Source organism: Bidens hawaiensis, unplaced genomic scaffold, assembly GCF_021521415.1.
Source record: "Bidens hawaiensis isolate Kalapana, Puna unplaced genomic scaffold, B.hawaiensis_p1.1 tig00057006_1, whole genome shotgun sequence".
Lineage (NCBI taxonomy): Eukaryota > Viridiplantae > Streptophyta > Magnoliopsida > Asterales > Asteraceae > Bidens > Bidens hawaiensis.
In genome coordinates, this window is record NW_027500291.1 from 42,178 (window position 1) to 55,054 (window position 12,877).

The following is a 12,877-nucleotide window of genomic DNA, read 5'->3' on the forward strand; positions in this document are numbered from 1 at the left end:
TAAATGCATAAGTAGGAAAAATTGCTAAGCACAAGAAAACGTGTGTTGAGAATCAATACGCCTTCATTCATTTTGTTTTCGATACATTTGGGTCTCTTGCCCTCAATGTTGCTACGTTTCTTAAAAGAGTTCAAGGGGTTGTGCACACTAACTCAACGACGCCGAAGAACGATAACTTTGTTTTCAATAGGATCGGTTTTACCATTCAAAAGAGGGTCATGACGCAACTTGTTGCCCGTTTAACTGTCTCTCTACTATAGTTGGATCACTTTATTTGTTTTATATAGATAAAAATGGCAAAATATATATAAAATAAAATAATCTGGTATAATAGCATGAATAGTGTTAGCAACTTCTGATAAATGAATGTGTTAGGGATAGATGTGATTATGGAGCAGCATTGATAGAATGTTGCAAGGGTCTGGATACTTAATTATTAATTGGGTGTATGTTTCAAGAGAGATAGTATTTAAATTTATAAAATTTACCTAGGGCTATGTTCTCCATAAAAAAAAGAAGCCAAGAGCCGAATTGATAAGTGAGTTTATATTCGATTATCTCAATGAAATGAATTGCACTATATCATCTTTATAACCTTATTCTAACGGTGACATACTTTGTAGTTTGTGCAATTCTATATTAATAATATCATTAAGTACCTTTCTTCATTCGACAAGTACCACATGCTAATACATTATTTGTTTTTTTCTTCTTTTGAACGAATAAATGTTATACTATACGGGGATTGAACTCTTGATATCCTTTCTATTCTATACTCAAACAACCTTACCACATCACCAAAGTAAGAATGACCGGTAAGTACCCATATTTTGAGTTCATGACGTGTAACGTGATCATAACTATAATTGTTAAATTGACGTGATCATAACTATATACTTTGATTTTCAAGATCATATCGAATTTATATTTTAATTCTTTGAATCTGATTAATATCGATTTTCTTAACCTATATATATACTTGTTCTATATCTGGTTCCTTTCAAGTTAAAACAATATACAACTAATATGTTGAATCTTCAAATTTTGTCACGTTTACGAATTTATATAAACACATCATCAAAGTTTAATTACAAACATATTTAATTAACAAAGAGCCAAAAGTTGACAAAACAAAAAATTCTGTAAACAGAAGACTCTGAAATGAAAAAGTGGATTTTGTTTTTGTAACTTTAAGTTCATAAATGCATAATAACTTATTTATTTTTGACAGCATAATTATAAAGTGAAATTGTAACCGTTTAGTTAACTGAAGAACAAAAACTAAAACGGGGTAGGAATTAGTTGACGATTAATGTAGCTTAGAAAATACATTGGGATTTGACACTCACCTAGAGATCAGGTTAGCTATTTTCATAATTAACTAATAATGAATTATTCTAATATAGCTATTTGAAACTTTCAAATAGCTATATTAGAATAATTCATTATTAGAAATAGAATGATGCATGTTTACCTTTTTTAATTCATTATTATTCTAATATTGCTATTTGAAACTCTCAAATTGAAAGTGGACCACTTCAAAAGTTGCTAATATTCTTCAAGTATGGCTGCTTGCAGAGTAGTAGGTACAAAAAATTCTTGAGGAATCACTACCTACCGTGTGTCATGTGTTCATTGAAATGACATGAAAGAAATAGAATGATGCATGTTTACCTTTTTTATAAAATGACAAAAGTGATTCCGTCTAAGGCTGAGGGGTGTGGGGGCTTTAATGGGGGCTCCAACCAATAATATTATGACGTGTGGCAGAGAGAGAAACTGGATAAGGGGGGTGTTGGAGCCCCCGTTGGAGTCTCTGGCCCTGGTGTGGAGGGGCTCCAGCAGGGGCTCCAGCGAATTTTTTTTTTTTTTTTTTATAAATATATTCAAACAACGTATTATTAAAAAAACTCATAAATTATTAAAAAAAACACACATTAATAAAAAAACACATTAATATCTAAAAATAAAATAAAAATTAAAGTACTAAAAAAAACATTCTTCTTATTCTTCGGCTTTGTCTTCTTCGATCAACCTCTTTCGGATACGTTCATTTTGCTTTTCCATTAGCATTTGATCGACCGGATTTAGGTTACTGAAGTCTCTAGTAAGAAAGTCCAAATCTCTCATTCGACTTTTTTCACGTAGCTTCACCGTGTGATTCTTGTGTCTCCGGAACAACAAAGTTAGGAGACGGTTGTGTGTTGGATGGTTAAAAGCCGGATGATTCTTGCGGCTCCGAATAAAACATCGGTTGGTGCGGTGACGACCATAAATCATCGTCAAGATAATCTGAATCAAGGTTTGGGAACCAATTTCCAGCCATTTTTTTAAAAAAAGTTGAGAAGATGAATTGATTTTGGGTGAAGGTTTGAAATTTTGGTATAAAAATGGGTGAAATGAGGTATAATTATATAGGGAAATTTTTTTTTTTTTTTTGGTTTGTTCGGCTCCCAACGGTCAAAAAACCATCAAAAGTTGTGCAGCCCTCTCTCTTCTCCCGCTAACTGGCTCACGCCTGCATTGTTTTTCGCGTTAGCGCCCCGTTAGCGCCCTGGTGGTGTGGTGTTAGCGCCCGGGGGCGCGAGCGGAGGGGCTCTAGCGCCCCCGTTGAAGCCCCACACCCCTCAGTCTAACATTTGGGAGTACGTAGCCAATTTCTATTTCACTGTTTAGATTAAGATAAGATAATCATTTAAATCAAAATGATTTTGTCTAGGATTTTATTTATAAAAATGCAATTTTTAGTTTATATATCTGATTATTTGATAGCTTGCTATTTATAAAATTTTAATGGGTATAATGTTGTTGTTGTATAACTATAGTGGGTTTTAAGTTTTAACTATAATTTAAAAAACCAACCGGTATTAACTCATGTGCCATTTAAACATATTTTTTTGTTTATTCTTTTTATCATGTTAGTAACTTTTGTTGAAAAATATTCATGAAAGTATTTTAGGCGGTTTGAGACAATGTTATGCTAAATTGCCAAATCAGATCATCATTTTCACACATTGGTTCTTTTTTCTTCATTTTTTTATTTTATTTTTATAATTTGTAAAATTGAACTACATCCACCAGGAGAGAATTAAATATTGTTTTTTTTAACTAATTTGATTGTAGTTCACTAGTAAGCAAAATAATCAAACTCATTTTCATATACTCTCGATCATAAACAATAAAAAAATAAGACTATGTATGATGGGCGACAAGGGGTTGTGTGATGGACTTGATGACATGGTGATCAAGTATAGGAGGGTGGGGCGATTTGTAAGCTACATATCACCCTCTTGGCACGTGTCAAAAATCCCTATCTCATTTTGTAACTACTCCACTATACATAGCCTAAGTGATTGAAAAAATTGCATACAAAGTACAACTAATATGTTTATATTACGGTTTTGGTCTCATTTTTTATAAAAATTACACCTTTGGTTCTTACTATCCACTCGAACGTAATACATTTGATTTTTGTAATGGACGGACGTTAAATCTTCTGTAAAGTTTCAAAAAAAGATTATAATACTCTTTATATATAATATACAAATAAAAACCCAAAGAAATACAAACAAATAATGAAATCACAACCAATCCATCCCGTTCCGTATCCCATCTTCCCCGTAAACCTATTGTTGTTTCTCGTTCACATCATGTCATCGGCTTATCATCCCATGATCAAAGGACAACCGATGAAAAAAATTTTGTTTTCCTTGATGGGTTTATGAGGTCCTTGACCAAGGGAATTTGTAATCAGATATATGGTATCTACAACAATGATGGTTCAAGATAGTGGTGTTCACGGTCCAGTTTTGAGTTTTAAGGTTAAACCGTGAGCCAAAGCGTTAGCAACATTTCTGCTCATTAAAATTCCAAACCGAACCGTTACTAGCGGTTTGGTTTAGTGTTTGTTTTTGTGGCTTTTTTTACTTATTGGGCCGTCATAATTATACATAAAATATAAAAAGAAAACGAAATATAAAGCGCACAAGCTGGCTATCTGAAATGATCAACTATCCAAATACATCAAACAAAATATTTAATCAAACACATAAAAAAGTTGTAAAACACAACTTGAAAAGACTGACATGCATGCACACCGTCCACATCCCAGAGAATGGATTAAGCGTGTTAAAACAAACTTCCATAATCAATCTACGATTAGCAGAATGCCTACAAAAGTATATAGTTCGATATGACTAATATTTTTTTATCCCTCTTCTCACGAGAGTACTAATTAACAACCTAGTTTGGTCTTTTACAAACTTTAAAGAGCCTTATTTCGCAATATATTTGTATATATCAACCTTAAATAAGAATCCAATTTTAATACTAGGAAGACAATTCTAAGCACCAAATATTCAAGTTTTACGCTCCTGCCTGATTTATACAGTTTAAAAGTTTTAAAATCGTAAACCAAACCGTTTGTTACAGTTCGAAAATTTTATAACTGACAGAAAGTTAATAAAACAACCCGACCATGAAATGAAACCGATAACCGGCTTGGACGATTTCATGGGTTTAAACCAGACTGTGTACACCCCTACTTAGGTACTATATTTTGATTCCCCTACACAAACGATTCGATACAAAAGAGGGCAAAACATGCATACTCTCACTTTACTTACTTTTATGTGTTCGACTCCGCAAAACATACCTCCACACTTCCATTGCAGACGAGTAGTTTGAGGAGAGACGACCGTAGATTTTTTAAGTAAATCGTGGTCCCAAATGCAACATAACACGACCGGCCGATACCAGACAGTACTGTTCCATCACAATATTATGCAACTAAGAAAAACGTGGAACGGTGATTAGATGGTTACAAAACCTATTATGTCATATCTTATGTCATTTGTAACATAAATTTCTATTAACACGTGTCCACGACTTAGTGTGTAACTTTACCTAACCCCTCTTAAAGTTTAATCAACATCAACTATTACCTTCCACTTGTAGACCGCATGATCTATACGCCTGATAAAAGGCACAGCGACAATTCTTTTACCATGTTTTTGAAACATTGTTATCAATTAAATATTTGCATGCAGTATGTTATAATGTTATATAAAATATAAAAAGAATCATAAAACTGTGATTATAAAAATATTATCAATTATGTTAACAGTTAATCCAAAATTTTGTTTATATCAATAAACAAGAAAATGGATAAAAATTCATTTTAACAAATTCATATACTCCCGTCTAATTTTTTTGAAGTATGAAAAGATGCCTATATATGTTTGTCCATGCTTATAAGTGCAAAAACTTTTATGGTTTTTATATTTCTTCATGTTTACAAATACAATCATTGTTATACGTTTATAATTAAATATTAGGCTCATTGGGGTTTAATAATCTCAAGGAATGTTATTGGGCGATAAGTTTTTTTCGAGTTTCAAACTAATGTTTTAGAATTTTTAATTAGAAAGAGGATACGCGTTGATTGATATAAAACCTAGCTCGAAACGGTGTTTCAAACGACGAAACACAGTGTTTCTATTCGGGTGTTTAAATTTCCTATTACACATAATAAGTCATTTGAATTACTGTTTTGAGCTAAGTTTTATATCAATTGGCTCGGACAAAGCATTAGTTTGAAATTCAGAAAAAATTAACATCGTTAAGTTTCTTTTAACGAAGAACCAATGAGAGTAGATATTTTAAAATTTAAGACATGGGAATAAACTTAGGGGCTGTTTGGTTCATTCAGATCTGAATGAGTCAGATCTAAATGAACCTCTGTCCCATTCAGCAACACCAATAAGTCTGAATGATTCAAACCTAATTTTAACCATTCAGATGTTTTTCTGTTTGGAACAAAACAGTCTGAAGTCTGAATGAATCAGATGTTTACATCTGAATGGTTCCATTCAGATGTAAACAAACAGCTCGTTAGTTGAGATTATTATTGGATGATGACATTTAGTTGGGATTATTATAATTCAATTTGCCTCAGTTAAAACTTTTAATTAGTTATTTCTCAACGCCCTCATGAAAAGCAACACACAAAATATAAGATATTAACCTCTATAGTACTTCTTAATTAAGTGCGAAAGTTTTTATGTTTATTAATGTTTTTACCTGCCAAAACTTAAGTGATTTTTTTGTACTTCAGTCTACGATAGATACACTTTTGTAAGTATACTAAATAGCAGACATTTTTTTTTTTTTTTTGGTATTTTGTCAAAAGCGTGTTGCATACAAATACATGACATATATACTTTGTTTTAGTGAATATGATGCCAAACGATGTAAACATGTTGGATATTTTGTTATTGCAACCAAACTAAGAAATTTCTGGAAGAAGCAAAATAACACATCACTTGTAGAATTAGAGGACAAGAAACCCCCACCACCCTCCACACCTCAACTATAAGTACAGCAGCCATATTACGTAGTTCTGCCCCAAGTGAATATAATACCATAAGAGAGTTGAAGTCATATATATATATTTAATTTATATTTTATTTAAATACAAAACATGAAGATGGTTGTGGCTTTGCATGTTGTAGTGTTTCTTCTGGTTCTTGGATTCATCCACTCTGAAGCAGCTTTGGCTCCAAGATCCTATGACTATGAGGTTATCTTTTATTATTTTCAGACATATATAACTTATATGTCAATTCCTATTTTATTTTAGTTTTATAATAACTTATCATCTTATGCAGAATTATTTCCATAACTTAAATCTTTGATTAGCTTAAGATCAAGTTAACTTAAAACCTTTTTTAATCAAATAGTAATAAATAGGTTTAATGGAACTATGGAAGTACGTTATAAAAATCTGACAAACATATAAACAGTTTTTTGAAGATATTTAGTTCTTTACGACATTTTTTTAAAATTTTGTAAATATGACCGTTTATTGTAGATTAATTATGTGATGATGTTTTCAAAGTACCATTTAATTTTTATTTTATTATTATTATTTTATTTTGTGATTATCATCGCTTTTATGTGTTGAAAACGATTCATGATAACTAACATTTACCTTGACATGATTATAATATTATAATAACAACCTAGTGTTTTATTATTTAATAATTTAATATTGCCCATCGTCGCTATTTTCACTTCGCATGTCCTTCGCTATTGTCGTTTGTAAAATTGGCTGTTGTCGTTGTATTCCAGTCGCAATCTAGTCACTATAAGCATGTACCAATATCTTTGTGATGGAATTTGAAGTCGCTAAAGTCAATCCCATGGACATTGAATTGCAAAATATCACCAACTCATTTGTCACACTACTAGAAAATATCTCATTTTCCTACAAAAAAAATATCCAAATAATTCCTACAATCCAGCAAATTTCAGACGAATTTCCAATTAAAAAATAGTAACACTGCAATTTTTTTAGGTGAACAATTGTTGTTAACTCTCCAACAAAAAATACATGTAGTTATATTTTTAAAAAATTAAAAAACGTTAATTATATTAAAATTCAAAAATAAAAAATAAAATTCACGTCGTCACTCAACGTCAACATAAAAAAAAGATAAAAAGATTTCCTATGTGAAACAAAAAATAAAAACGTTTAAAAACATGTTAAAACCTTTAATTTAATAAAATATGAAAGTTGAGTGACCTAATTGGAACACTTTTCAAAGATAAGTGATCTAATTGGAACACTTTTGAAACTTGGTTACTATTTTATGAAATTGCCCATAATAAAAAGAATAATATATATTTTGTTGAAAAATTGTATGAACTTTGCAACAATATATTTTCTAGTAGTCTTGTAAGAAAAAGTTGTTGGAAATGATTTTTCCAACATGTGTTTTTCCCACACAACTTTCTGACGAAAAAGTTGGAAAATGGATTTTCCAACAAAAACAAACCGCCATAAAAAAATGACTCATTTTCTAGTCGTGTGGTTATCATCCAATATATAAACCAGTCCCAATAACGATAGATTTTATTGTAGTGTTTGGAATTTAGAATGCTATATAACAATATTTTTAAATTCATTAAAGGGGTTGAGGGACCGATGGCTGGACAAAAAGGAAAAAAAAAAGCCAGCTTTTAACAAATTAATATAGACTTGGTTTTCTCTACAAATTTTGTTACTAATTAGATGTTGATAGATGTGCCGGTAGAAGATTGCGTAGAAATCAAGAGAATCAGCAGAATTATTTGACGAACGATGAAAAATATATGAATAAATTAAAGTCTTTATCCGAGTGGTGTCTAAACGTGAGGATATAAATAATATTTGAAGTAGAAAGTGGAAGTTGAATATAACATCTTGTCCTCGTTGTCTAAACGTTTAGCAATTGAATTCCTATATGTGTTATAGGGTTCGTAATTAAAGTAGGAGACATATAACCATTCATATATGAGCCAGTAGTTCTTGCTAATGCATCCTAGATTCCTAGCTTAGATAACTAAAAGTTCATAATAAGGCTTTCTATGTAGTTAAAAAGTTATGTTAATTTGAGTCCAAATAGGGAGTCTATAAACGAACCAAATCAAACCGAACGAAGCCTTTTTCATGTTTGTTCATCTAGCGTAAAATTTGTTCGCGAAAAGTTCATGAACGCTAATTGAACAGAAAATCTTGTTCATATTCGTTTGTTAAAGAATTGAACTTTTTCACGAACGCAAACATACATTACTATTTTAGGGGGAAAAAATAAAAAAAAAGCAACATTCTTATAACGGGAGACGAAATCACCTTAATTAAATATAAAGTTAAGCACTTGAGATAATAATAATCATAAATAGAACCATCCCCCCCCCCCCCCCAACCCCCAATTGGCGGTTTATTATGATAACATCAATGAAGCACAAGTTAGATTCTTGTTAGTTAAAGCAAGAATTTATAAAACAAACATTAACGAAACGAACTAAACGTAAATAATCTTATTAAATTTAAAGTTAGGATGGTTATTACAAATAAAACATTAAAAAAATTTAAAACAAACAATTAGCTAACGAACACGTTACCGAACTTTCACGAACACAAATGAATGAATGCAACCTTTGTTCATGTTGGTTCATTTAACTAAATGAAAAAAAAATCTTGTTCGTGTTCGTTCATTTATTAAACGAACGAATGTAAACGAACTTCTCACCGAACGACTCACGAACTGTTCGTTGAATGTTCGGTTCATTTACAACGCTAAGTCCAAATACAATAAGAAGTTTAGAAAAATTAATGTGACATGATTATTCAATGAAATGCGAATTATAGAAAAATGAATGATTTACTTTTTTTGCTTTGTTTCACAATTTTAGTTAAAAAACTAAATTAACCTAATAAATGTAAATAGAAGCTCAAATAACATTTTTGGTTGGTTATAAAATTATACATTGAATAAACAAAAATGTATTGAAGACTGAAGTCTTAGGGTATGACATTAAGAACACAAGAATGTGTATGACATTATACTTAATTAACCATAAACTTGATCGGTTGCAGATTAAAGAAGCCAACTTCACAAGGCTATGCAAAAACAAGACAATCCTAACTGTTAATGGAGAATTCCCTGGTCCAACTATTTATGCTCGTAGAGGAGAAACGCTGGTTGTTAATGTTAAAAACCGAGGCAACCTTCGCATCACTCTTCATTGGTATATTTCACTCTTATCGGTTAATTTATAATATATAGTCGACGAAGATCTTATACTGGTTTGAAAATTACAAGTCCTCAAAATTTGTTAGTCGTAATAGATTTGTAGTTCTCAACCAAAGATATATTTGATTTATAATCAACCAAAGATCGATATATATTTCTTCTGAAGTTTGAACATAGTTAGTATGAGTTATAATTAATGATATAAAATCATTAAAAAACTTTTAGAGAGCTTAAGTTATTTTAATTATAGCAAATGATATTTGTAATCTGAAATCACCACATATGCATGATCTAGTTGTTTGAATTGAAATCAGAAAGTGATATTAAAATTAACATATCATGCTATGTTGATGTAATATCTATGTTTCTATATAATGAAAGAGATTTTTTAAGCAAAAAATAATAATAATAATATAGCTATTCAAAATGAAATTATTAGGTGGTTTACATTGATTTTAGTTACACTCTTTTATTCAAAATGAAATTAAGGTAACCTCTTTCCTTTGGATTATAAACCGGACAAAATAGAGTTAGATTGGAACTGGTCGTATGTGTGGTTTTGTTTTCCAGCTGTTTTTTTTTTCTTTTAGGCTGTTTAATTCCGGTGTACTTTTTAGCTATTCAGACACTGTTTAAAAAATATAAACACGCCAATATTAAAATAATTAGATTAAAGATAGAAATTTCTGTTGACTACTGTACACACTTGGACCATTTGTGAAACACATTATTTATTTGACTACGATTACATTATAGATTTATATCTTTTTGGATATATTGACAATATTAAAGCATTTAGTACGATGGGTTATTATCTAGAAAATGAAAAGTCTAACATGTCTCATTCAGTTTTTATTCGGTTTTTTCTTGTTTAAATAAAAAGTGATTATATATGTCCACTTGTCCATATTATGTACTAGTTAAATTTAGCCATGTAAAAAAGAATGGTAAGTTAAACATACTTGTTTTTACGAATAAGTTACAAAAAATCATGAATGACACAAAATTAACATAAGTTGCTGAAATTATAGGCATGGAGTGAAGCAGCCAAGGTATCCATGGTCAGATGGACCAGCATTCATCACACAATGCCCGATTAAACCGGGTGCCAATTTTAGTCAAAAAATTGTTCTCTCGGACGAAGAAGGCACCTTATGGTGGCACGCACATAGTGACTGGTCTCGAGCCACTGTTCATGGTCTAATCGTCATATGGCCCAAGATTGGAAGACCTTACCCGTTTCCTAAACCCTACGCCGAGTATCCTATTATTTTAGGTTGTTAAATATTACCCGTGTTTTAAATATGTCGGCCAATTTATTAAAAAAGAAAAATAATGAACTAATGAATGTGTCTAATATATTGTAATTGATTTGATTTTAGCTGAATGGTGGAGGCAAGATGTTGAGGCTGTGCTACTAGACTTTTTGAGAACTGGAGGAGATCCTAACACTTCTGACGCTTTAACCATTAACGGACAACCTGGTGATCTTTATCCGTGCTCTAGTTCAGGTTGGTTAACGTACTAAGAGACTACCTCTGAATCAGTCAGAAGTATAGTGTATTTTGTTCACTATAGTTATATATGACTAATTTATGATTTCAGAAACAACTAAATTCATTGTGGAGTATGGAAAGACTTATATGATCCGAATGGTGAATGCGGCAATGAACCTTTTCATGTTTTGGGGGATCGGAGGCCATGAAGTAACGGTTGTAGGAACCGATGGTGCCTACACCAAGCCACTAAAAAGTAACTACGTTGTCATTTCCCCCGGCCAGACCATTGATCTCCTGTTCAAAGCCGACCAGCCCATCGGTCGATATTACATTGCTGCTAAACCATATAATAGCCAGCCATTAATTAGTTTTGATAACACGACCACCACAGCCATTATCGAATACAGAGGCTACAAACCTTCATCTTCGCCTCCCGTTTTCCCACATCTTCCTAAAGTCAATGACACTAGTGCGTCGGTTAATTTCACTGGAAGCCTTCGGAGTTTAGCTACTCGTGCCCATCCTATTAATGTTCCAATGAAGATCACACGAAACTTCTTGTTCACAATCTCGATTAACACTGTCCCATGCCCGAATAATTCATGTTTAGGACCTAGGGGATTAAGGTTTGCTGCTAGTTTAAACAACATATCCTGGGACACTACAAACATTTCAGTACTTGATGCTTACTATGGTAGAATCAACGGCGTGTACGGAGATGATTTCCCAAATTTCCCACCTTTGTTTTTCAACTTCACAGCAAGTAGTATTAATAATTCGTTGGAGACACCATTGAATGCTTCGGAGGTGAAAGTACTTGAATACGGCGACACAGTGGAGTTGGTGTTCCAAGGAACAAATTTGGTTGCGGGGATTGATCATCCTATGCATTTGCATGGGCATAGTTTCTATGTTGTCGGATGGGGATTCGGTAACTTTAATAGAAGTAAGGATCCTTTGAGTTATAATCTTGTGGATCCTCCTCTTCAACAAACCATTGCTGTTCCTAAAAATGGTTGGACTGCCATTAGATTTAAGGCTGATAACCCTGGTAAGATTTTATTTTGTTAACTATTTATTTTAAGAAATAATTTGTTTTGAATATGGGTTACTCGCTGACTATGATAACATACGAGTGCTCCATATTTTCGTGTAATTTGTTGAAGTCGATATTTGAGATAACGACTTAAACATAATTACATTACATAAAACAATATATACTGGCATAGCTATCTTAACTAGGACTAACCCATTTTTCATACCCTTGTTATTATTAGAAGTTACATTCTTAAACACCACAAGTTATTCGAGGTTAATAATTTCTATTTTGTAATAGGAGTATGGTTGTTGCATTGTCATCTCGAGCGTCATATAAGCTGGGGAATGGAGATGACATTCATTACAAAGAATGGTACAAGGCCTGGGGAATCAATATTGCCACCACCACCGGACCAGCCGCCCTGCACTTAAAACATCAAAACGATACATAGTGGTATTTTTTAGACAGCAGTTGCATGATGATTGTTAAGTTCAATCTTAGGTCATTATTTTGGTGTGTATGTGTGGAGTATAGAAACTAAAGTAATTGGTTTGTTCTGTAGTGTACCAAAGCAGCTTTATAATTTTGGTGGTGTAGTTGAAACATGTATTAAGAATGTTATTGTCTAGATGTATTACTATTGTTTGATTTATAGAATAAGAATTGATGTTGCTTGTAAGTTGTAATTCCTGAACCCAAATATTGGAGATTTGATCATTGAACTAATTAGGTTAATTATGTTTATAGTTATTTATTAGACT

General features: G+C 31.9%; 1 protein-coding gene across 1 annotated transcript; it reads left to right on the top strand.

The window, feature by feature from the left end:
• The first annotated feature begins 6,336 nt into the window (after nt 1–6,336).
• Nucleotides 6,337–12,748, top strand: LOC143601727 (laccase-15-like). Its single transcript, XM_077079049.1, has 6 exons — nt 6,337–6,580; nt 9,422–9,573; nt 10,610–10,854; nt 10,961–11,089; nt 11,184–12,128; nt 12,414–12,748. Exons 1-6 carry the CDS (start codon nt 6,482–6,484, stop codon nt 12,545–12,547), a joined length of 1,704 nt encoding a protein of 567 aa, XP_076935164.1. The 5' UTR covers nt 6,337–6,481; the 3' UTR covers nt 12,548–12,748.
• Nucleotides 12,749–12,877: the final 129 nt, after the last annotated feature.